The 27,310-nt window shown below is 36.5% G+C and overlaps 2 protein-coding genes across 2 annotated transcripts; one reads left to right on the forward strand and one right to left on the reverse strand.

Annotated features, from left to right (window-relative positions):
- The first annotated feature begins 51 nt into the window (after positions 1-51).
- Positions 52-14,374, forward strand: cebpz (CCAAT enhancer binding protein zeta). Its single transcript, XM_052586798.1, has 15 exons — positions 52-260; positions 1,975-3,476; positions 4,569-4,800; positions 5,921-6,083; positions 8,847-8,935; positions 9,027-9,080; positions 9,652-9,754; positions 9,839-9,907; positions 11,220-11,286; positions 11,376-11,482; positions 11,565-11,625; positions 11,830-12,023; positions 12,883-12,953; positions 13,410-13,491; positions 13,692-14,374. Exons 1-15 carry the CDS (start codon positions 96-98, stop codon positions 13,835-13,837), a joined length of 3,105 nt encoding a protein of 1,034 aa, XP_052442758.1. The 5' UTR covers positions 52-95; the 3' UTR covers positions 13,838-14,374.
- Positions 14,375-16,786: 2,412 nt separating this feature from the next.
- Positions 16,787-26,013, reverse strand: ndufaf7 (NADH:ubiquinone oxidoreductase complex assembly factor 7). The gene is made up of 10 exons (XM_052585596.1): positions 25,610-26,013; positions 24,661-24,794; positions 23,078-23,158; positions 22,875-22,985; positions 20,717-20,927; positions 20,556-20,614; positions 20,303-20,416; positions 20,059-20,202; positions 18,358-18,531; positions 16,787-17,186 (listed from the first exon to the last, which is right to left on the reverse strand). Exons 1-10 carry the CDS (start codon positions 25,662-25,664, stop codon positions 16,983-16,985), a joined length of 1,287 nt encoding a protein of 428 aa, XP_052441556.1. The 5' UTR covers positions 25,665-26,013; the 3' UTR covers positions 16,787-16,982.
- Between the last annotated feature and the right edge of the window lie 1,297 nt (positions 26,014-27,310).

The following is a 27,310-nucleotide window of genomic DNA, read 5'->3' on the forward strand; positions in this document are numbered from 1 at the left end:
TTTACACACTCCGGAACAGAAGGTGGCGGCAATGCAGCAATAAGATAGATGCCAAGCGCCGTTGAAGAAGAAAAGATGCGCACGTGGGGCTGTACATGCGGAAAGGAAACATGCGCGTGAGCATCATGGAGGAGCACAGCAACATCATGGACCCGAACAACAGTGATTTTGATGATGAAGACTGCGATCAGACTGATGAGAATGACAAAAATGAAGACGAGTTGACGCTGGATGATGTTTTGCGTTTGGGCGGGACAAAGGTGAGTTTTTAACGTGTCTCCTCCACACGTGTCATTATAAGAACATAACCACACATAAGGACAATCTGCGAACATTTCAGCTAGCTAGCTAGTTAATTAGACTGAACAACCTTGCCAAAATGTAGAGCATTGATCAGTTACAAACTAATAGTAAAGGTGAATGTTAATGTTTGTTAATAACCTTAGTTACAAATAAATACAACAAAATAATCATTAGAAAATTATAAAATAATCTGATGTAACTATCATGAAATCTAAAATAATTGTAACTCCATATTTATATTATTATTCTTATTATTTTGTGGCAACAGCAATCATGTATAGTTATCATGGTATTGCTACACACTGATGTAGATGTAGAGCCCTTATTTGTACTTATTAGAACCGGATCGAATGGTTAATTGTTATTTTTAACCCAAGCTAAGCAGAAACAGAGAGCTAGGTCTTTTAATATTCCCACATTGAACAGTAATTGCAGCTCCTATCTGTATACAGTACTGTGCAAAAGTCTCAGGCCCCAAAAAAATGGTTTTAAGTCAGTGATTTCTATGTTTCCTGTAGTGTGTCAGTAGGAAATATCAGATTACATTTCCAAACATTATTTTTTGCCATTAAATGTAATAATCTAGTGAGATTTTTGTTTGCACAAAGGGTCTGACAGCAGCCAGTGCTCCACACAGAGATCTGATCCGATCATCAGTCTGTCTGGAATAACATGAAGAACAGAACAAACTGAGACGGACTCAATCCAGAAAAACTGTGGCAATGTCTCCAAAACGCTTCTAGAAACCTGCAAAGCTACAGTACTGTTTTAGACACTTGTGTAACAATGCTTGTATAGTGAGAATGCTGTCAAAAAGAATAGATTTTAGAAATAGATTTTATTAATTAATTTCTTTTAACTTAACTAAATTAAATCAACATTTGGTGTGCATTAAAAAAGCTTTTGTCCTAGGTGCACTTGAGCATTGTTTTTCAGGTAGATTTGCAGGTAGGTTTCTTGAAGTGTCTTGGAGACATTGCCACTAGAGGTCGACCGATATTGGATTTTGCCGATACCGATAGCTAGGTTGGACCACACTGGCCAATGGCGATTAATTAACCGATAGTTTTCAAAATGGATACTGAACAAAAACTAAAATAGTGCTTTATTTACAAAACAACAACAACAAACAGTACTGAACCATAAACATAATAGTAGTTGTAATAATAATAACAGTAATAGTAAGAGTAAATGTTCAAATTACCACACTCTAATAGGGCCCTATGAAATCGGTTAAATTTTTTTCTTAAATTCCATTTTTTATTTCCAAATTCCGTTATTTAATTTTTCTGGATTCCGTTTTTTTTTTTTTTCATTTAAATTTTTCTCCACTCCTTTTTAATAGTTACATTTAAAGTTTATTAATCATAAAGCAAAACTAATTTATTAAAATCATGAAACTTACACATTTTCACATTTATTTGATAAAAGTTTATTATTAAATGTTTTTTTTTCTCACCATATTTTTTATCATTACCAAATTCTTTTTTAGCATGTCTAATTACTTGAACACAAACTAAATTTTATCCATTGATGAAAATGTCAACAGATTTTCGTCATAGTTTCAGTCATTCAGAACAAATTTTAGTTGATCATTGGTGAAAACATTTTGTTGATGAAAATTGACAATTCGTAAACTAAATTAACACTGGTATTATTGTCTTGTCACAGGCAGATTATGTCATGCTGGCTTGCCTCAGTGACTCTCCTGTGCTCATCGATGGTGGAAAGAAAGGTGCAATTGATGATCTGGAGAAGGGAGAGCTGGAAGATTTCATAAAAAAGCTGGGCATCCGTGCTTATGCAGAGCAGCAAATCATTCGAGATGAACAGGATGAAACCTCCTCAGAGCCACCCAAAAAAGAGAAAAAAAAGGCAAAAAGCTCCAAAATGAAAGACGATTCACAGTCTGATGTGCAGAATACTGTTAAACCCACAACAGCAGATAGGAAAACCCCTGTTCAGTCTACAGAACCTGGCCAACCCACTGGAAGGAAGGCCAAACAGAAACACACAAACTTGTTTGAGTTTGTTCCACGACAAACTCTGCTTATCAAACGTGGAGGCAAGTGGTTCGATATAGAGTACACCTCAGAGAGCACGTCTTTGGCTCAGAGTGAGTCGCTGGTCTTACAGTACAAGGCTTTGGCTCAGAAACTCTATGAGAATGAAATTGCCCTCTACAAAAACAAGAAGAACCTCCAGAAAGGTGCCAACTCTGCTTGGATGAAGAGTGTAGTGTCCACAGGAACTTTGCCTGATAGGATGGCAGCTATGACCGTGCTAATTCAGGATGCTCCGATTCACAGTCTCGAGCACATTGAGAACCTCGTGTTTCTGGTGAAAAAGAAAGCAAGTCGCAGACAAAGCCTGATGGCCTTGGATACCCTTAAGGAGCTGCTCCTTACTGACCTTCTTCCAAAACACCGCAAGCTTCACACTTTCTCCCAGCATCCTTTTGACCAGCTGGAGGAAAAAGCCAGTGGAAATCGGGACGCCCGGGACCGCAGACTCATCCTATGGTACTTTGAGCACCTGCTGAAGCTTCAGGTAGCAGATTTTGTTGCCTCACTAGACGAACTGGCTCGCGATACGGTCCAGGCCACCAAAATGCGTTCACTTGCCACCACCTACGAGCTGCTCTGCAATCAGCCGGAGCAGGAGAAAGTGCTTCTTGTGCAGATTGTCAACAAATTGGGCGATCCTGAATACAAAATAGCTTCCAAAGCCTCGCACCTGCTGGAAACGGTGCTCCACAAACACCCCAACATGAAGACAGTGGTGTGCTGTGAGGTTGAGCGCCTCATGTTCAGACCCAACATCAGTTCCAAGGCTCAATACTATGCTGCTTGTTTCCTAAACCAAGTCATTCTGAGTCACGAGGAAGCAGACTTGGCTGCCAAGCTTATCAACATCTACATCACGTTTTTCAATGCATGTGTTAAGAATAAGGATGTTGAGTCTAAAATGCTCAGCGCTCTGCTAACAGGAGTGAACAGAGCGTATCCGTACGCAAAGCTTGGGGATGACGATGTGTGCAAGCAGCTGGGCACGCTTTTTAAAGTGGTGCACATTGTCAAATTTAACACTGCTGTCCAAGCCCTTATGCTGCTCTTTCAGGTCATGGACTCCCAACAGAGCATTTCGGATCGATATTATGTAGCACTCTACAGGTAAACCAACACTCTCTATTTTTTCTGATGAATGACAAAAAAAATAATTTAACTGAATGAACTTTTTGTTAGTAGGTGCAGAGTTTTATTTTATGTACTATTTGTCCATTTACCAACACTTCAATAGTCTGTAATCCCAGTATAATACTAGTAACTAGCAAATAGCTGTTGAACACTCCTTTTAATCATCTAACTACTTAAAATCTTTTGTTTATACAGTATTAATTTAAAAAAGCTAATGAATTCATATGTATTACAAATATTAATATAGGTAAAGATCAATAAAGAAGAACAAAGAAACACATATGCAGTAATCAGTCATTTGGGCATCTAACAGTAAAGAGCTTGAATTTGAAAGAAGTTGAAGTTCCTAATTTTTCAGTCTTGACAGGGAAATGTAAAGTCTTTAATTGGAATCAATATTGCAGAAAGACACTGACATTAAAATGTTTCTAAGCATTCCAGATTTTGCGTTGTTCCACAACTATGGTGGCTGAGAGAGCTTAACGCACTATAGCTTAAGAAAGCACATGCAAATAGAAGATGCACCAGCAAATTAAAATACATTTTCATGCAAATATTCGCAACACAACCAAGTGCAGAAACGTGCTGCAAAAAGCACGGACCACAACGGAACCCTTACAACCATTAACCATGGTTTTGGTACACTTATCATAGTTTGATATTGGTAGTAAAACTGTGGTTATACAAATGGTATTAAAAATGGCAAAAATTTTAAAGCCATGGGTAATTATTGTAAGGGAAATGTTTCTAGGGGATCCCTTTTTTTTATTTTTGGTGTATTACCATTTGTAATTTGGTATTTGGCTGTGTTGTGAGCATTTGCTGCACATGGGTTTTAAAACTGAGATTTACTTCACAAAATTACAGTTGCAGCAGGTCTCCTTATACTGTTCATTCACTTCCTTCCCACTCAAGTGTATTGTTGAATTGATCTTATGGCAAACAATGCCCGTATCTCAAAATCCAATAAACAGCTGATGATTGGTATTAATTTTGTACAAGTCTTCACATTTAATCCTAAAGTGGTACAGACATCTTTATAGACATCATTTGTTTGTTTTCCTACAGAAAATTGTTGGACCCGGGATTATCATCAAGCTCAAGAAAGAGCATGTTCCTCAACCTCTTGTATAAATCTCTAAAATCTGACATAGTGCTGAGACGGGTGAAAGCATTTGTGAAAAGGTTACTTCAGGTCAGTTGTGAACAGACCCCTGCCTTTGCATGCGGTGCATTATTCCTCGTGTCAGAGGTGATGAAGAACAAGCCAGGCCTCAAGTTACTGCTCCAGGAAGAGGGGGTAAGTCTACACCCTCTCAATCTGCATATTGTGTTGTTTAGTCAGAGGTTTTATATGTATGAGGAGATGCCATTGGAGAAAGTGTGACAGTCATTTAATTGCTTGAGGTATTGTACTACAGTCATTCACTGTTTGTGGATGTAATAAAAATGATTGAGTATTGAGCTAATACAGAATTCTGTTGGGATTGAAGTTAGGTGGTATGCCCAAAGCGTGAATCCTTATAAGGGAAAACAACTAATGATTCTTTACACCGCGTCTACACCGGATGCGCGCAGCACAACAAAATACTATAGAACCACTGATCTATAATAAAGATTCATTATATATATAGATCAGTCAATAGAACTCATTATAATCAGTGATGCTGTCTACGTGGATCCGGTGCGGTGTTGCACCACTAATTTCTGACAGTAAACTGCTGCAGTGTTCTATTTATGTCATGTTGACAGATATTTCAAATGATTTTCGATAATGAATGCGATATTGTGTAGCTTGTCAGTGATCTACAGCTCTGTCTATTAAATGCCGCTCCATTTGAAAGCAGTTGATGGCGATTTAGCCGTGATCACTGAACCAGATCTACTGACTAGATGCGCATGATCATATCGTTAGATGTATCGCCCAGCCCTATGGTGAATGATGTGCATAAATTCTCAGTACCACTGACAAACATATAATCTTGTCAAATGTGTGGTAAGTACTGCTGCTCCATAGTATAAACATAGCACAAGTGATCACGAATCTCGAAAGTGATTGTGAAATGAAATAGCGGTCGTGCATTCAAAGGTGGGGGGCGGGGTCACAATGCAGACGGAACATCGTGATGTCTATCAGCCATCAGCAATGGATGATGGGATCGTCTGTCGCCCCAACCCTATTTATCGCACATCAAATTTGGCTGAGAAATTACTCCCAGAAGATCATTTAAAATCATTGTTTTGTAAAGCATCAAACAGACATTACAAAAAGTAGCTTCAGCAAGAAACTTTTTATTTGATACAATTTATTGCATATACTCTTTTGGACCATGAAGCTAAGTAAATGTGTTGATGCTTACCTTGTTGACTTTAGATAGGGACAAGTTCTGGTGATTCTAAATTAAAAAGTATCTTTGCAGGATGAGGAGGAAGAGATATATCAGGACCTTGAAGAGGATGACAATGATGACACTATTGCGGAGGAGAAACTTGTGGATACTGACCAAGATGAAAAAAATCAGAGCGTGAAACAATGCCAGATGAAGCCTACTGCATCATGGGTACATCATCAAAACTTGGGAGGTGAGCGTCATATCTATCCTAATAATTTTTTTAAATGCATGTTTGTTGACCTAAAAAGGAATGTCACCAACATTTTAGTCAGTCACACTGCTTCTGTTATCGGTTTTGTTCTGTATTTATGTTTATATACTAGGGGTGTAATGCTACACAAATGTTTACTTGGTTTTGACATCACATTTTGGTGCAGCAGGGGAAAAAGAACAAGACATTTTTTTTATTATTAAACAATGGTTTACTTTACAAATTGCTCTTCCTTTAAATACATTCAATTGTAATTAAAGGTTACAGTTAACAACAGAGCCCAAACTTAAAGTAAATGACTATTTATGTTAGGGATGCACCAATTCCGCTTTTTCCAGTACTCGACCGATACCGATACTTTTATTGGTACTTGTCGATACCGAGTACCTTTACCATTATTTTAATAGCATTAGTAAAAAAAAATTAATATTGGGTAGAGAAACCAAAAGAGTATGTATAATGTTAGCTGGTTAACTTCATTTATTAAGTAGATACAGTCAAACCAAAATTTATTCAAAACACACATTGCACATTATCACAGTTTAATCTATAGTTTAGAAGGTGGTAATAAAATATCACAAGAACTCAGAGTTAAACTGTGTAAGAACAAATTAATCTTGATAATGTTAGTTTACTTTGATAATAATAATAATAATTCCTTACATTTATATAGCGCTTTTCTAGACACTCAAAGCGCTTACATAGTAATGGGGTATGTCCTCATCCACCCCCAGTGTGCAGCATCCACCTGGATGATAGAAAGGTATGTAATGGATTACAATCAACCAAAAAAAAAAATTCAAACAGCAGTTAGTATGACAATATTTACAAAACTATCAATACTTAGTCGGGCAACCCTTAGCCTTAAAGGGTTAGTTCACAGAAAAATAAAAATTATGTCACTAATAACTCACCCTTCCAAACCCATAAGACCTCCGTTCATCTTCGGAACACAGTTTAAGATATTTTAGATTTAGTCCGAGAGCTCTCAGTCCCTCCATTGAAGCTGTGTGTACGGTCTACTGTCCATGTCCAGAAAGGTAAGAAAAACATCATCAAAGTAGTCCATGTGACATCAGAGGGTCAGTTAGAATTTGTTGAAGCATCAAAATACATTTTGGTCCAAAAATAGCAAAAACTATGACTTTATTCAGCATTGTCTTCTCTTCCGTGTCTGTTTTGAGTGCGTTAAAAACTGGAGTTTAGTGATATCCAGTTCGCGAATTAATTATTCGATGTAACCGGATCTTCTTGAACCACTGAAAATGAACGTGGATTTGCGCATCTTCTCATTTAACAACGGCTCTGTGTAGTAACAGCTGCTCTTTGTGAAATCACGCACCTGATGTAATTTACCGCTGATTAGAGAACAGGCTTTACTGACGAGATGCGCATAACGAGCGGCCGATCGTGATCGGACCAGCCCTAATTACATGCTGTTTGGTATCAGCATTTTAACAAGTACAGGAGCTCAGTATCGGGCCCGATACTGATAGTATCGGTGCATCTCTAATTTATTATTTAACAATATTAATTAACATTCAGATAAAAAAAAATATATATATTCAAACATGTTTTTAAGTTAACTTCTAAATTATACAATTTCTATTAGTTGTTGAAATATTACAATTTACAGAGTGGCTGTCATAACTTGTTTCATAACATTTATTTGTACATGTATTTAATAATTAAAATCATTAATAAACATCCCCAACAAGTAAAATATAATTATATAGTCCAATTTTTCTGGCAAACTGAGCTGTAGACACTGACTAAAATGCTACGTGGCATTTTGTTTACAAGCTGTTTTAGTGATGTCTTTCCTCGGTTGAAACACTAATTGAGTGATTACTTGAGGGGTGAGATGTTCATTCATGTACATTTTGGTTAAAACTAGTAATAAAGAGGAAAGGATGAATATGATCAGTTTCCATCAGAACTGAGGTGTTTATACTGCGATCTTTTGCGCCACATCAAAGAGTGATAACGTGGCATTTAATGTATATAACATAAATAAATTGTATATAGCATAAATATATAAAATACTTTCTAATTCTGCGTCTAAATAAATGCAGTTCTGGTCAAGAAAAAGAGACTGAAGCAGCAGTTGTGAGTGGGGTGCGTATTAAGTCATACATTTTATATCAGTGATGATCAGTTATAATCAGTGATGTTGTCTGCAGTGTGCTGAATTAATCTCTTGTTTTTACATCGCATGTACATCACTTTGTTGTTTCTGATGACAGAATTCAACAAAGTGCACCGACCAAAACTTTTGCATATCAGCAATGTTAATATTAATAAAATCCTCTTAAATAATAAAAATGTTAAAGAAAATTATTGAACTGCAATACCTAAAGCACACATATATAGGTTCGCATAAAATTCTGTCTTGTATGTTAATCTATAAGAGTTTGGGGTGTTTAATATTAGGATTTTGTTAAAAATCCCCCACCCTGCAACATCAAGCCCCGCCCCCAGATAAAATGTGTTCCCTTGGCTATGCATGTTCCTGATCAGTCATTTCACCCCTGAACATTCCTAAATTTAAATATTTACTTTCTTGACATTCCAATTCTCTTTAAAAGAGTGTTCTAGATTTATGCTGTTACGTTGTCAATAAAATAGCAGTAATGTCATTTATCACAATTATTTCTGGTTCAAATTATTGTCTGCGTTATTGTTACACATGCCACTTTTCTATCAACCTTTTTCTTCATTGCAAACCTTTCTTGTCTTCAGGTAGTTCAAATAAGGTGACATATGACCCCATGAACAGAAACCCTTTATACTGCGGGGCAGATCACACGGCCCTCTGGGAACTGCAGAAGGTACCGAGGCTGATACTGTCTTTCCATTCTTCTCATTATCACGGTGATCTGTGCTCTGACATTGTGACCAAGTAAGTGTTGTTTCTTTCAGCTGTCCTTTCATTTCCATCCCTCCGTGGCTCTCTTTGCTAAGACTTTATTGCAGGTAACAACTTTCTCTTGTTAAAATTCAGTCTGAGGTCAAATTGGTACTACACTAATGGTACTAAGAAATCAAAACAATAATCAATTGTGAAATATAGTCTCTTCAGAAGCTTTCAGATTCACCAGTTGGGTTTCTGTGCCTATGTAGTGATGCAACTGTGCACAATATATTGAAAGCTGGATATAGCCTACTGTTATTTGCAGCAGATGTTTCAGATTATAAAAAACCTCAAAACAACATAACATGAATAGATCTTGACGCAATATTAAATGTTAACTTGGTTTACAATTCTGTATGTTATGTCTGAGAGTACTTGTATTACTAGCTGAATCCTTACATGACTGCCTTTTACCTGCTTATTGTGATCAAATGTTATAAATGTAATGTTATAATGTTATAAATAAAACATTTGTTTAGTGTAAACGGGGCTTAATCTTCCTACATGAATAGAAGTGAGGTTTAGACTGCATGACTTTAAAATCTTCAGCTTTTTAAGCAACTTCAAACTTTTAGCCATCAAAGTTTGTCTTAAATGTAATATTATTAATAATATTATTGATTTGACCCACAGGGAGAGTTCATCCTGTACACAGGGGATCCGCTTCAGGACTTCACTTTTATCCGATTCTTAGATCGTTTCGTATTCAGGAATCCAAAGCAAACGAAGGGAAAAAGTAAGCATGCTCTGCAAAATGCCACTTTGGACTCTTGAACTGGTGACTTTATTAATTTTGATAAATTTATCCTTTACATTGTAGAAAACACAGATGCTACAGTGATGCAGCCCAAAAACAGGAGGACGTCCAACAATATTCAGTCATTACCTGGTTAGTCCTCAATATTCATTTAATTATTATAGAATTCAGATTAGGGCTGCATGATAAATTGCATGTGATTGTCATGCGTGCTCTACGGCTCTGTGTAGTAAACGTTGCTGCATCTGAAAGCACGTAATGGAGATTTACAACTAATCACAGAACCTGATTTACTGACAAGATGCGAAATGATAATCACATGCAATTTATCATGCAGCACTAATTCAGATGATGAGCAGTCATTTAATATACTATACATGCACAGAGTTTACACGCAGACCAATCAGATGAGTAGCTGCTCCATTTTAGGCATTGCTTATTTTTTACATTATTTTCTAATTTAATATATTCAAATTTGTGAAATTAGTAAGCTGGCCTGTTTACATTGTTTTGTTTCAACAAACTTTACAAAGATTAGGGATATCTGGAATGTGAAAAATCTAGAATTTGCATTGTAGCAACATTTGTGTATGGAAATGGCTCAAGGGCAGATTTTCTTTGCTACTGACCAAAATGTAAGTTTTTATATATTTTTTAAGTTTGAAAACTTCGCAAATGACAGCTGTAATGTCTCCATGGAAATGATCACACAAAAAAAGCTGCAAACCTTATGAGTGCTTTATTTTGCAAATATTTAATAAAAACATTTAAATTGCAAGTTGGCAAGTTACTTTTCATAAAAACTCATTAGGTTTTTTTTTTCACACTTAAATATTCATCAGTAATCTAGAGAAAAGGGTAAGCTAATTTCTAAAGATTTTTTTCTAGCTAACTAACAGAGCTATGAAACACTATCTTTCCCAAGATAAATGTGCCATTAATTAGCACACAAGATGTTTTATTTAAATATTTTTGGTTAAAAGACAGGTTCATGAAGCATTTCAGTAAGCTGTTCTGTCATGTATATTATATTTTGTGCTGTAACTAGTAAAGATATAGGAGATGACCTGTTCATGTGTGCTCTGTGCTGCCACTTAAACTGGTGCAGCTATACAATGCCAAACAAATTGTGTGGAAAAACTAACCGTCTGAATGTTGAGACACAGATTTGTATCAAAAGTAAGATTATTTTGGATGAGAGGAGCACTACAGATGATGTTTACTAAAATTGTGATCAGTCATCAAATGAAAACTGCTCAGACTAAACGATAGATCTTGGGATTTAAAGGGTTATTTCTTCCAAAAAATTGAAATGGCCATCATTTATTCACCCTCACATTGTTCCAAACACTAGACTTTTGTTTCTGTAACAAAACTATAACAGGTTGTATAACAGTTTGTGAGAAAGAACAGCTGTCATTTTTATTTGTTTGTTTTTGTGCAGTGAACTGTGAGGAATATTTGGCCAAAAAGGAGAGTCAGATACCCGTGGATGAGGTGTTCTTCTACAGGTTAGTAGAATCATCCACTAAATACAAATAACTGTTGCCATTCAAGAGAGGGATAAAACAACGTAAATCTGCTGTTATGTGTCACTCAGGTACTTTAAGAAGCGAGATACAGAGACGCGGTGGAAAAGACCAAACAGAAACGAGGACAACGAGAGTGTGGAAGACGTTGATGATGATGAATTTGAGCGGGTGCTTGGTAGGCCCTGAAATTGACACCGTTTTTCTTTTATTCTTTAAAGTTTCATGTGAGAAACCTGACCTGAATTCTGTCTCCTCAGATGCTTATGAAGGAGACAGCTATTTCACGGAGTTCAAGGATGATGACTTGGACTTTGCAGGGTATGTCAGTACGGGTTACACTGTTGTACTTCATCATGTGCAGTAATGACACTGCAGGTGTTTTCTTATGTCCTTATGCCCTTCATGACAACGTTGTCACTTTTTGAAGGAGCGATTGAATGAAAAGTGATCGGTTAATTGCCGGACGTTATATTTACTTCCACATATAAATGGTGGCTATCTTTGAAACTATTTTTGTTGCAGCAATGTGATGCCTAAGTCCAAGAAAGGTGGAGATAAAGACGGAGAAGATTCTGACGATGACGATGAAGATGATCTTGATGATGAGGAGGTATCTTTGGGCAGCATGGATGAAGACTTTGAAGATGAACTTGAGGATGAAGGTGGAGAGTTTATGGACATAGAAGGAAAAGAGGATGATGATGAGGATGATGCAGGTGTGTCAAATCTTTCATTATCAAAGTTAAAAATAAGTATGTCTTTGTAATGTCAAAGATGAAATGGAAAAGATCTAAAGGCTGGGATTTCAGAGAACTAGCGGTGACAGAAGCACTTGCCATTTTGAATATCAGTAACATTAATTTTCTACATTTTAATTGGCTCATTCTGTTGTTAAAACATTTGTATATTGGAAGATCGCGTTATTCACACAACGCCTGCATTTGTTTGCTAGTTTTGATCACTTTTGCTTTGAATCTCTAGCACAGACTTGTTCGATAAACTGATCGTCCAATCAGAATTCTCTCTTGAGCAAGACAAACTAATCAGACTGATGAAAGTAACACTAAATCACCTGCTGATTAAAGATTGGCTTTATTAGGTGAATATTACAAAACCTTTAAAGACCACATACAAAAACGTATTGCAGCTAAAAATTTTAGATATGAAGTTTTCAGTTTTGATACATTATCACATTCAGTCAAACATTTTATGCCATTCCGAGGGTTTTTCCTAGCATTTACAATTGAAGCTTTTCATGTGATGGGAATTTTTGTTTATACAGCAACCTTTCTGTTTTAATTTTGACAAAGATTAAACCTTTTTTTTTTATTTATTATATCCATGTGGTACGGTAACTGTGGTATAAGCAGAATTAATGGCTCTTGAACAAAGTATCGAGTTATAGCACTTTGCCAGTTTTGATTAATTAGCCGTTTCAGGTGTTTGATTGGTGTAGGAGCTGAACTCTACAGGATTTTTTCAGTGTTTTTGTAAGACTGTACACTTTTCCTAATCCGCTGAATCAACTCAGTTTTCTGTCTGTGTGTGTGTGTGTGTGTGCGCATCATCCAAAAGGTCCTCAACCTGCAAAGAAGAAAAAGAAAGGAAAAATGGAGGACCAGTCAGTGTTTGCATCAGCTGAAGAGGTAGATGATTTATGGGCTGAATGAAACATTGTTACACTTCAAACATTTGTCATATATGAATAATAAGACTATATTATTTTATAAATAGTAAAACTGTGTTTTTCAGTTTTCTGTTGCATCAGTTACTTTCATATTTTGTATCACTCTGATTTCACCCTCTTTTCATGTCAATGAAAAAGTTACAATGGCTAATTATTACCACCTTAACCAGTCTCCAGTTAAAGCTGGGTGACTCCACCCACAGAGTGCTTAGCTATTTACTCCTACACCAAATATGTAGCATTTTATATATACAATGAGCAAATTTATAGACTAAATGTGCATTTGTAAAGAACTCTAATGAATTAGACACAATTGCATGTACATCACCTCAGAAGAGATGAGATTTTAAGCACCTTTTACAAAAATACAGCTGAATTAAAATGTCATTTCTTATTTTATTTTTATTTTTTACAGTTTGGCTGTTTGCTGGATGAAAACACTAACTTGAAGTTTGACAACAGTGATATGAATGCAATGGCCAATACGGACAAAGCTGGTGAGTGCTGAAAATAGATTTGTTTTCAAAAGGAAATATTAGTTCATACACTGCAATAAAGAGTTAAAAGTCTTATCAATCCAAATTGATCAGTAGCCTCATAAACGGTTTCTGTGAGTAAAATCTGTTGGAAGAAACTTTAGATTTACTGCTTTTGTGGAGTGAAATCTTACCTCATTCTCCTGTGTCTGTTCAATCAGATGTAAAGCAGCTGAAGTGGGAGGTTAAGCGTAATGACTGGATTCATGGTAGAGATGTCAAAACTCTGCGACGGAAAAAGGCCATGTTCAACAAGAAAAAGTTTGGAAAGGCCACAAAGCTGAAGAGTGTCAAAAGGAAGAAGTGATGACCTGAAACCAGAATAATAAGTTTATAATCTCTTTCTCTCGCTTGTTGGACCAGACCTCCTGATCTGCTTCACCTGTGCCTTAGATTCCTGTAAATACCTGACGGGGGGATGCTAGTTTCTAAAAGATACTCGTTGTAATGTGGTTTAATCAGTATTGGCTGTTTCAGACGTTTGCAGTGTTGTATTAAATCCAGGGTTCATCCATAGTTTAGAAAATGTTTTGTTTTATGCTTTGTTTTAAAATGTTAATATCTTGTGTACTATTTTTTTTTTTGTTGTTGGTCGTCACATACAGAATTGTTAAAGTCAGTGGGCATCAGTAAACATATCGAGCACAATATTCTTTCACCAGTTCTAGTGTGAACCTACAGCATCACAATATTTTAAAAGCAGATAAATATAGAAGTACAAAACTTTGTGCAAGCAGATGTGTAATCTGATTGACCATAACCTGTCTTTATTTAATACCAGTTGTAAACAGGGCCCTGGAAATAAAACAAAGAATAATGAAATAAAGACTCTTCCCAAACTCCATCTCTGAAACTACATGCACCTGATAGTGTGACATCTGGAGCCAGTTATGTGAAACGTGGGCAATGTGAATTTGATTCACCTCTCATGAGGTTGTCAGTGCAATTTATTTTTCTGTGAAGATTAAGAGATCATAATAAAATGTATTACGATTATTTATCTTGTTTACACAGCCACAAGAAAGAGGGCCCCAGGGAAGCCAGCAAAAGCATATTTTTCATAGGTCATTTAATTAGAATATCATCAAAAAGTTGATTTATTTCACTAATTTCATTCAAAAGGTGAAACTTGTAAATTATATTAATTTATTACACACAGACTGATATATTTCACATGTTTATTTCTTTTAAATTTGACGGGAAGTCATGGCCTAATGGTTAGAGGGTTGGACTCCCAATCGAAGGGTTGTGGGTTCTAGTCGGGCCGGATGGAATTGTGGGTGGGGGGAGTGCATGTTCAGCTCTCTCTCCACCTTCAATACCACGACTTAGGTGCCCTTGAGCAAGGCATCGAACCCCCAACTGCTCCCCGGGCGCCGCAGCATAAAGGATGCCCACTGCTCCGGGTGTGTGCTCACAGTGTGTGTGTGTTCACTGCTCTGTGTGTGTGCATTTCGGATGGGTTAAAAGCAGAGCACAAATTCTGAGTATGGGTCACCATACTTGGCTGAATGTCACTTCACTTTTTTTCTTTTTTCTTTTTGATTATAACTGACAACTAAGGAAAATCCCAAATTCAGTATCTCAAAAAATTAGAATATTGTGAAAAGGTTAAATATTGAAGACACCTTGCACAAGGAGGGCAAGACACAAAAGGTCATTGCAAAAGAGGCTGGCTGTTCACAGAGCTCTGTGTCCAAGCACATTAATTGAGAGGCGAAGGGAAGGAAAAGATGTGGTAGAAAAAAAGTGTACAAGCAATAGGGATAAGCGCACCCTGGAAAGGATTGTGAAACAAAACCCATTCAAAAATGTGGGGGAGATTCACAAAGAGTGGACTGCAGCTGGAGTCAGTCCTTCAAGAATCACTACACACAGACGTATGCAAGACATGGGTTTCAGCTTCGCATTCCTTGTGTCAAGCCACTCTTGAACAACAGACAGAATCAGAACAGTCTCGCTTCAAAAAGGACTGGGCTGCTGCTGAGTGGTCCAAAGTTATGTGCTCTGATGAAAGTAAAGTTTGCATTTCCTTTGGAAATCAGGGTCCCAGAGTCTGGAGGAAGAGATACAGTGTAAAGTTTCCACAGTCCGTGATGGTTTGGGGAGCCATGTCATCTGGTAGTGTTGGTCCACTGTGCTTTCTGAGGTCCAAGGTCAACACAGCCGTATACCAGGAAGTTTTAGAGCACTTCATGCTTCCTGCTGCTGACCAACTTTATGGAGATGCAGATTTCATTTTCCAACAGGACTTGGCACCTGCACACAGTGCCAAAGCTACCAGTACCTGGTTTAAGGACCATGGTACCCCTGTTCTTAATTGGCCAGCAAACTCGCCTGACCTATGTTCCTAAATCTATAGGGTATTGTGAAGAGGAAGATGTGATATGCCAGACCCAACAATGCAGAAGAGCTGAAGGCCACTATCAGAGCAACCTGGGCTCTCACAACACCTGAGCAGTGCCACAGACTGATCGACTCCATGCCACACCACATTGCTGCAGTCATTCAGGCAAAAGGAGCCCCAACTAAGTATTGAGTGCCGTACTGTTCATACTTTTCAGTTGGCCAAGATTTCTAAAAAAAATTATTTGTATTGGTCTTTAGTGGTCAGTTAAAATCATCAAAATTAAAAGAAGTAAACATTTGAAATATATCAGTCTGTGTGTAATGAATGAATATAATATACAAGTTTCACTTTTTGAATAGAATTAGTGAAAGAAATCAACTTTTTCATGATATTCTAATTATATGACCAGCACCTGTAAGCAACTCTATTGAAGATCTATTGTCATTATTCAGATCCACTCAAGTCTTGCATATTTTTAAACTTGAAAAATGAAATTTGTCTTCTCAAAAAGCAGGAGGCTGGAAGTTGTTAGCACAATTGTGACCCAAAAGAAACCGCACATTTTTGTTAGAAGACCTGTTCCAGTTTTTCAGAAGGTATGTCAATCACTTTTCTCAACTCGGTACAGTGAATGAGGGTATGGGGGTCATTTTAAACTCTTCATAATCATACAGACCTGATATAACCCAACAAGACCTGACACTGATGGGTCACCTAAGGAAGACCTCCTGAATGTGTGATGTTTGTGTGCCTTCATAATCAAGGTTGGGAAACACTGCTCCATTAAATTTTTGTGTCTTGTTTAACATTGAATTTCAAGGACCAGGCAAATAGGATTTCTCCTTCCCTTTAATGCTGAAGTAGACACTTTTGGGAAGGCCTATCAATAAGGAAAGTAAAACTACATATAAATAATTTTTTTTTATTTTTTATTATTATTGTAAAAAAGAGAGTGGAGACCATCAAACAATAAAATGTACGTATATATTTCACCTAATCCAGACAGTCAGCACAGTCCAATGCACATTTGTAGCACAGAATTACATCTGGTTTTCTAGTTAAACATCTGAATGCTGCTACATTATGTCCATTTACGGTCTTTTCATTGGATGTCCAGCTCAGCAAAGCCAGCCACTGGCAATGGTGCCGTGTTCTTCTGCATTCCTTTATACTGAGACAGCCGACCTCGATTAAGCACAGAGAAGAACTGAAACCTGTGTCCCATTTTCTCAGGGTTAATAAGCATGTCATAGCTGTGGATGAGCTGTGCTCTGGTGGAGGGGTCATGACAGTTCCTCAAGAGGACCTAAAGCGGAACATGACAAAGCAAATGTCAAGAGTTAAAAAAAACAAAGGGTTAAACCCCAAGTATTTCAGGGAGATAAGTAAAGGGTCAGCTGATACAACACACTGTTTTTTTTTTTTTAGGTTTTGGGAAGCTTTTTAACACTTCTGGGTACAAATCTGTTCCCAATATATAGTTAAATAGGTACATATATACATACAAACAACAGTTTTATTTCAAATATGTAAAGTATTTATCCTTAACATGATTAGGTGTGTGTAAACTTGGCTTAAAAACCAAGCACATAGTCTTAATAGTGTTAGGATTTAGTAATTGGAGCCCAGGTCAGGAATGTTATAGTACAGAGACTGCATGTGTTTTCTGAACCAACAAATACAAAAACTCTCTAGAAATCTCATTCTAGAACAATTTGAGTGATGATGTACAACAAATAAACACTTAATTCAGCTTGGGTTGTTAATCCCGCTAACCTGATTTTACCAAGTGAGACATGTTCCTGGGACAACATCGTTGTTGACCCTGGAACAACATTGTGATTAACCAATCAGATTTGGAGAACCAGTTTATAGATTTTGTGAAGTTTATGCTCAAAATCAGTGTTTTGTGCTTGTACATCAGTGTCATTCATCTATCATTTCATCTGATTTTAGGGATTACTCATGGTTAAGGTTAGGTTTAGGTGTAGGGATATGGTTAAGAATATATTTTTGGAGTAAAATGTTGTTCCAGGGTCAACAAAATATGTTGACCTAGGAACACATCGGACTTGGCAAAATCAGGACGTGCTGTTAATCCCTTTCAACTAAATCACTTAAATTATAACAATATAATGACTGTTCACACTGTTGGTTATGAGAGGATATGAGATACACATATAACTCAATGAGCACTGAATAGTAACTCAGTTTTGAGAGATACTGATTTGATTCTTAAAATCCTCGGGCAAGGCCTGATAAAACCTTCATTAAAGTTGGTCAACATCAGGCCAAGACACTGAAGATGCTAAATTATAAACACATTTATTTATATCTTGGATAGTTTTGCCATGGCGGGGCAATGAACTTGTTTTAATTTTTCATTATTTAAAATGTTTTCCACTGGGCTTTAACTCAAAACTTTGCCCAGAATGCTTTTGGAGGAAGCACACAGACATTAGTATTGTCATTCTCACCTGCAAGCGTGAGTCAATGCCCATGTTCTTCAGGAAGGATCTTTGTGTGATGGGTCCCAAGCAGGTCACCTCATTTCCTGTCATTTTCCTCAGATAACTGAAGTCAACATCTGCTGTCATGTCTGCCATGCCGGGTGCCTCCAAGACATTGTGGAGTTGATGGCCTTTAAAGCCCTGCCACAGAAACAAACTTTTTAACAACAAAATACGGTGATTGCCTGACCCAGATTTCAGAAAACAGGTCAGTCTCATTTGGAATAGGTTCATGGATTTGGGCCCAGTATTTGTAAAATTAATGTGAATCCACAGTATACTCGATCAATGGATCTGAACTTTCCAGGGAGTACATCCCTTTTTATATCGTACATTTTTAAGTTCACCGGAGTGATTCTGAACACTGAAGTAAAACATGACTTCCTGATTTACTGGAACAAGATTTGCTTTGTGAGCATTTACTGAGAATTTGACATTTTAAATGAATTTTTATATGTAAACATTAAGTACAGGTGCATCTAAAAAAAATAGAATATCATGGAAGAGGTTTTTATTTTTTGTAATTTAATTAAAAACTTTCTTATATTCTAGATTCATTGCACACAAACTGAATTATTTCAAGGTTTTTTTTATTATTATTTAATTCTGATGGTTACGACTTACAGCTTAAAAAATAGAATATTCCATTTTGAGCTTGATTAGTTTGATTAATTTTGAGTATAAATACTGGGTACCTCTTGCGCTAGTTTAGAACATTCAACCACAATTATGGGAAAGACTACTGACTTGACAGCTGTCCAGAAGGCAATCATCAACATCCTCCACAAGGAGGGTAAGCCACAGAAGGCTTTGATGAAAGGGCTGCTGTTCACAGAGTGCTGTATCAAAATATATTCATAGAAAGTTGACTGGAAGGAAAAAGTGTGGTAGGAAAAGGTGCACAAGCAACAAGGATGACCACAGCCTTGGAAATATTGTCAGGAAAAGCCGATTCAAGAACTTGGAAGAGCTTCACGAGGAGTGGACTGAAGCCGAAGTCAGAACATCACGGGTCACAACACACAGACATCTTCAGGAAAAGGGCTACATCGGTCACATTCATAGAACCAAGCCACTCCTGAACCAGAAACAACATCAGAAGCATTTCACCTGGGGTAAGGAGAAAAAGAACTGGAACTTGTTGCTCAGTTTTCCACAGTCTCTCCATTGTGTTTTATCAAGTCACAAGTCAATGCAGACATCTACCAGGAGATTTTGGAGCACTTTATGTTTCCATCTGCTGACAAGCTTTATGGAGATGCTGATTTACTTTTCCAGCAGGTCTTTAGAACTTGCCCAAAGTGACACAACCACTTCTAACCTAAACCTCACAGAGAATATATTCGGTATAAGAAAGTTAGCTTTTTTGAATTAAATAAAAATAAAGAACTTTTCCATGATACTCTAATTTTTTGATATGCACCTGTACTTGCTGCTATTGCTGAATGAGATCGAAAAGAGAGCCAGTAAAATAATCTGATCTTTCCTTCACTAGCGTAAATGAGACTCAGTTGTTCTTTTCTTCATTTTTCATCAAATAGCATGATAGTATACTGAAAATAAACAGAATAGCCATAGGAAATAAAACAGATATATTTTATTAACAAATCTGTGGAGGAAGGAATAAGCATTAGAAAGCCTGAGAGAGATTACTATTATTGCACTTACTCTGAAAGTATCAGTTTTTGTTCCATCATGTCCATAGTCTACAATCAAGGCTGCGCCTCCGTCCTCTGCAATCCGATTGGCCAGTTTCTGAACAATGACTCCACCTTCTGGACATACTTCCACATGCTGTCTGTTTTCATCTTTCTAAAAATAATTATTTACAGGGATCAGTCAGTGAAAAAAAAGGATTTCCCAAGATGATGAAACAGATAAATCTTTTTAAAACCAAAGCGGAGGAACTCGCCTGTATAAGGACGCTGGAGGCCAGCGTAGGGCTGTGAGAAACCACAAATCTCAGTTTCTCTGGACTTTCAGGATCAATATCAACCATCACCTCCCGCCAGCCTTTTTCTGTTTTCTAAAATAAAGAGAAATTATCATTTTGGCCTGTAAGGCAATGTTAATGTTCATGATTGAAAATTGGTATTTAAAATGAATTTATCCTAAGATTTTTTCCAATATTTAATGTGAATACTGAAGTTAATAGTTTGATGTACCTGAAACTTATGAATTGGTAAAGCATCAAAAAACTCATGGGCAAGGAAGACACTAAAACCTGGCAAAGGACAGAAGACTTTAGCTACAATAAACTACGATTAATTTCCCATCAACTAGAGTTTGTGCGATTACATGACAGGACAGTTTGATGCATCCGTACCTCTTGGGATGTCCTCTATCCTGCGGTACCAGTATATCGGCAGGCCTGTACGTGTGGTGCCACTGCGGTAAACAGGCTGATCACCATCACTGGACTGTGTATTACCTCCAGTTAGACATTCAGCCTGAAACTGGCTCAACTTTGGGCTGACCTCCACAAGATGAACAGAGATATCCGTCTCACCCAGGACAGTTTTCAACTGACTGAAGACCTGTTACATATGAACACACTTGTTTATATAAAAATTCAACGTATCCCCACATTTGTGTACATTGTTTACATCCCCACACAAGTACACAATGCATTGCTTTATTAATCTATATTATAATCTATATTATATTATACTCTATATATATTTAGTGTTGTTTGTTTGCATGAAGTATTTCTGAAAACAGCGGCACAACAACCACATTTGGGGGATATGCAATATATTATACAGCACCCTTCATTGATTGTCACCTTTGGTACATAAAAGCAAAAAATTGCAGTGGAAAATTTTTTGTCTGAATAAAAAGTCTTTGCAGTTTGTACAATGTAACGATTTAAACAATTAATTTATCTGTCCAGGGGGTGTTCCAGAAAGCAGGTTTTGTGACACCAGAGTATGTTTTAGGTTAAGTAAGTGGATGAACTCAGCTTTTGGTTCCAAAAATAGTGTATGGAAGAAGCCATTGCAACTTGTTCTCTGAACATAATCTGCTCCGGAGTAGGTTATGTTTCAGAGTTAAAGGGATCATATGATACTTTTTAAAGATCATTATTTTGTGTAACAGAATATGTTGACATGGTTCAATGTTCAAAAAAATATTTTATTTTTCAAATAATGTACATTATTTAGATACATACAGCATCTCCCTGACATGTCTTCTTCAACACTAACTGCAGTTACTGAGACCACGTCTTCTTACTTTGCTTGAACATTTGGGCGGCATTACACAAATATTTCCACATAGTGACATAGAGATTTGGGGGTGTGTTTGAATGAGCCGTTTTAGAGGGGCATGGCTGAGTCTTAACTTTGATAAAGAATATCTCTTTGGATCTGAGACGTGCAACTTTACAAATCTTCTTAATGCACCAAGCGCTTGTAACAATATTTTCCTATTTAATGTTGTTCAGTTGCTTTCTTACAATCTGTATTGTTAAAAGCGCTATATAAATAAAGGTGACTAGACTTGACTAGTTCACTTCAGCGAGACTCTAGTGGCAATGACAGATTGCGCACAACATATATATTATTGTTTTATTGGCAAATATAATAATTATCTGTATAAATAATAAAACACTACTTTGACAAGGAATGTTTAATTTATATATATGTGTGTGTGTTGTGTGTGTGTTTATTTAATTTCATATCAGCTCACACATCATGGATCACCATTTTCTATAATGTATTTCAATAATAAAAATACATATCTGATATGAATTATTACCCAAGTCACAGAGAGAATGGTTATATAGTGGCAACAATTCCCTGGAGCACTTGGTGCTGGAGGGCACCTCTCAACCAGTATGAAGTTCAGCCGCCCCTGTACCACAGGATGAGCCCATGCCCACTGAACCTCGTCCCCAAGGGCTAGGGCTTGGACATCACGCTGGACTGAGAAAGGCACCCGAGCACCCAGTGCAGATCGAACGATAGCTGGTAAAAGCTAGGCTTGGGACAATAAATTGATGCATCGCGATTCTGAGATCATCTGAATGCATTGCGGTTCTCTCTGGAATTGATTCTGATCTTAGTCTTTAACAGAAGACTGCACTCTAAGCTAGTTGGCTAGCTGGGAACATTGCAGTGGTGTTGCTGAGGGACAGAGAGCTCTCAGATTTCATCAGAAATATCTTGTGTTCTGAAGATGAATGAAGGTCTTACGGGTTTGGAGCGACATGATGGTGAGTAATAATTGACCGAACTTTCATTTTAGGGTGAACTATCCATTTAAGCTTCAGTAACACTGAATTTCACTTTAAATAAAAGTGAGTGAAAATAAAATTAAAGACCAAGATGATGTCTGTTTTGCTCGTATTTTACAAAGGTGCCAATATTAGTACATTTTATTATCGCCTTCCTCTACCAGACAATTACAATATAACAGGAGATGGAGTGTTTAAACTAAAATTATTAAATGAATTAAAATGAATTATTCATTGGAGTGTTTACCCTCAGGATGTCACTGGCCAAAGATCCTCTACCAGGTCCGAGCTCCACTAACTGGAACATGTTGGATTTCCCAGCCGCCATCCACTCACTGACACACCAGACACCCAACAGCTGTGGAAGACCATATATAACTGCCATTAAATAATACAATATTTCATATGGCTGTATGTATCAGTCATAATTTTGTTCAAAACCATGCTTACCTCTCCGAATATTTGACTGATCTCTGGTGACGTAATAAAGTCACCACCTGCTCCAAGCATGTCATTTTTCACGTAATATCCCTAAAAAGGCAAACAACAGCACATCGGTGTTTGGTGGATAAGCGCTTGCTCTCTAACTACCTCTTATAATGTCTACAAGTTGAGGGGTGGATGGGTACATGTTTGCATGAATGAATAGGCATCCATATAATCCATATGAATTAAAAGGCAAAAGAGTACAAAACAAACTTTGCAGCTTCTAAAAAAAAAAAAATTACAGTCATTTTTGATCTTTCCATCTCAAAATGCTCATATTGTTTTTACCACTTATTGTTTATTACAGGGCTATTTTAACATTACCTATGCTACAGATAAAATATTGCTCTATTTGATAACCTGTTACTAAGCTATGAAATTATGTAATACTGATATTCTTAAAGACAAAAAAATTCAGTCATTTGAAAACAAAATATGTCACATGCAGAGAGTGGGAAAATGCTGCAAAGGAAAGGTTGTGTGAAAAGCCCTTATACATGGAGATGGTTTGGGCGATTATGAAAATGACTAACCTCGGGTTTGCGGCTGCTCATTAAGAATAATCCAAATTTTCAAACACTGGAACAAGGTTAAAGGAATAGTTCACCTCAAAAATCAAAGTTGGTCTACTCACCCTCATGTCGTTTCAAACCTGTATAAGGTTGGGGTAAAGTTGGCCCCCTTTAACTTCCATAGTAGGGAAAAAATACTATGTGAATCAAATGGGGCCAACACTGTTTGATTACCAGCATTCTTCACAATTTCTTCCTTTGTTCAACATAAGAAAGAAACACATACAGGTTTAGAACGACAAGAGGGTGAGTAAATAATTACAGGATTTCATTTTTGTGGAGAACTATTCCTTTAAGAACATATTCATGTGCGAATTAGGCTGCATTTTTTGTGAGAAGCTCTCCCATGCATATTCATAATCTATGCAATTATTAGTGAATGAGAACCACTGTTCCCCATGTTGTAAGCTATAACTTTCCTAAAAACCACTGTTCGTGAAAAATTTTGAGCACTGTTTATATAGTTTGTATCTTTGTTCTATTTAATTTATTCAGCCTTTTTGTTTGTGATTATTGTCTTTTGCTCTTATTGTATTAATGAGTTTATTTGCCTTCTATAGTTGTTTTGAGGAACCATTACTTACATTTGTTAGACTAGTATTCGTTTTTTCTGAATAATCAAAATTGGTAATTGTGAAACTTCACTCATATCTAAAATTACTCATTCGTGAAAATTGATCATATTGTCCATCAACTGTGCATCATAATTGTGATTTCAATACTGACCAGAATTATTATGATTTTTGCCATAATCGAGTAGCCCAACCAAAGAAATTACATTTATCAACAAAAAGTGAAAAAAATAATAATAATAATGATCTTGGGATTTAAATAACCAATATTTAGTCATGTAAATAAGGATTGTGATTCATGTGAAAAGCTGTATTTTTACCCAGCGCTAATTTGCAAGGACACAAAAAAGTTTAACAGCTCTATAATACACAGTACAAAAAGTAAATGTGACATGATGCATACCGCCACTGGATTGGTGAGTGCCTCCCTCATGTACTCCGCCACTGAAATCGGACCCGTGGCAGTAATTTTGGAGATAAGATGTTTATGGATGGAAGAGTTTGAGCAGGATCTGTTTTGCCACATGATCCACCGCACTACAACAGACACCATTGCATCATTAATCATGTACATATCTGCCTCTACTGTATCTATGTTTGTGAGCCTGTGTGACTGTGGGGTTGTTTGCCACAGTATTGTCAAATTAAAGTTCGGTTTTCATCATACCCTATTGTAAGCTTGTAGAAAATATGCCAAAAGTTGTGTGTAATCATTCTGTGATAAAACCTGAAGCTAGTCACTATTTGCAGTGAATATATAGATAAGTAAGCCTACAAGTGGGACATAAAAAAAAAAGTCATTTTGTGGTCTGAAAAAAATGTCATACAGCATTAAAACAACATCAGGGTGATAATAATGACTAAATTGTCACTTTTAGGTGAAATTAATAAATGTGTCACAAGGCATATTACATAATACACTTCCATATACTGGAAACTACAGTTTATATTTTTCAATATACAGCAATATATGGATTGACAATATATGACTCAATATGACAATATATTGATACATATAAATATATTTAGAAATGAAGACAGATGAATCTAATATTTAGAATGTTTTGAGTCTTTATTGTGTATATATTGCTCACAGAATCTCCCATATAAATGTGAATGTATGTACACACACATTCACACAATGAGTTAAAGCAGATCTCTAGTTCCCAGCATGCTTTGCTTCTGACTGTTAAAGGAGAGAAACCATTAGGGTTTTGTGATGAGTTTTTGCTCAATATTAATATAGGGGAAGATTTGTCTGAAACATGTATTACACATTTCATATTGTTTTGATGATCTGGATAGTGTTCCTTTACCAGTGTCTCACTCCGATTAAAATAAACTAATCTCACCTTCTGGCATTAGCCGCTTCAGCCACATCAGAGTCCTCATGCTGCTCGAAATCATTTATCAGTAATCACGGGCATGAACATTAACGGGCTACGTTAACAAAATATCAACCCATGATATCAACACGCTGTCAAAGGTCCTTTGTTCTGATTGGCCGAGGTTAAGCTTCTTCTTCTTCTTCGTTTTTATTGGCGGATCGTAATCACATATTGAGAATTACCGCCATCTACTAGGACAACGGATCATAGACCGATCAGGACTCGAGCTCTCGGTGACTGCGTGTTCACTCCAGCTCCTCCATCTGTGACTTAGCCGCTGATCCGTATGTCATCATATTCTAGCATTGCTCATATCACAATTATGTGTTGAATAAATGTTTTGTAATGCCAGTCTGTTTGGTTTAAGCTTCTTCTTGTTTTATTCTTTTGGATTTAATGGCGGCTGGCAAACCGAAGGTGCATTACCGCCACCTACAGACAAAAATGGGCATAGCGTAAAATGTGCATAGCGCCATCTGTTGTAAATTCGTGTATTCTTTTATTGACATTTATGTTAAATTGAGACATAAATTTGCCCATATGCACGTCTATTATTTTGTGCCTTTGAACCATTTGTAAGTATTGAAAGATATCTAGGCTAGGCTATAGACCTAATAGCATCAATTTATATAATTACAATTATTATTTACTTAATTCATATTTAATTAATATTAAAATGATTTTTGAACCAACTGACAGATAATGTATTCCATATGATTATAGTTCACCTGCTCTCCAAGATAAGTTTGTTGTTGTTGTTGTTGTTGTTGTTGTTTGGAGATGTATCATCACATCACTTGTTCACCGATGGATTCTCTGGATCCTCTGCAGTGAATGGGTGCCATCAGAAGGAGAGTCCAAACAGCTGATAAAAACATCACAATAATCAACAAGTTATCCTTTTTCATTGGAACAAGCATTATTAGTGATTATGATATTCTGACAAGAAGTGACAGAAATTCAAATGCCTCAAATGAATGGTGTGTTTCTTACAAACATGCTAGTTTTTCTCTTTACAAGAGATTTAACATCAGACTAGAGTTGTGTGGATTATTGCTATGTTTTTTATTCACTCTTATTCTGACGGCACCCTATCACTGCATTAATGATCAAGAGATGTAATTTTAAATGTATTAAATTTGTTGAAGATAAAAATTGCATTAAAGAATGGAATTGTAATTTGATGTATTCTTTTGCAGCTGATTGAATCAAAGGCTGTGTGATTGTACGTTATTCGTAGATGTTGATTTATGCTCATCTATTTTTGTTCTTTGGTTCATTAGTCATGTCAGAAAGAAGAAACATTTCCATTATTTTGCCCAAATTACTTCATAATTGTAGCTTCCAACCTCCCAGCAGAACTTGTTGCTCATTCCTTCCGTTAATATTTATTTAAATTAATTTATTGCATTGCAATAAACAATGATTAAACAAAGTTTAATACACAATAATAACATATTTTATGTGCTTTTCACTAGTTGTTATTTTCTAAACAAGCTTGGTGTTTGTTGGTGTTATTGTTGTAAGAAAAAGTCAATGTTTGTAAATGTCATTGTTTAAAAATAATCTTAATATAACACAGCTCTTACAGCCTTAGCTAGTTTTCTTTCCTGTCAATGAAACAAATAAATATCCTCACTTAAGTTAATCACATTGAATGGTGTA

This window comes from Carassius gibelio, chromosome B20 (assembly GCF_023724105.1).
Source record: "Carassius gibelio isolate Cgi1373 ecotype wild population from Czech Republic chromosome B20, carGib1.2-hapl.c, whole genome shotgun sequence".
Lineage (NCBI taxonomy): Eukaryota > Metazoa > Chordata > Actinopteri > Cypriniformes > Cyprinidae > Carassius > Carassius gibelio.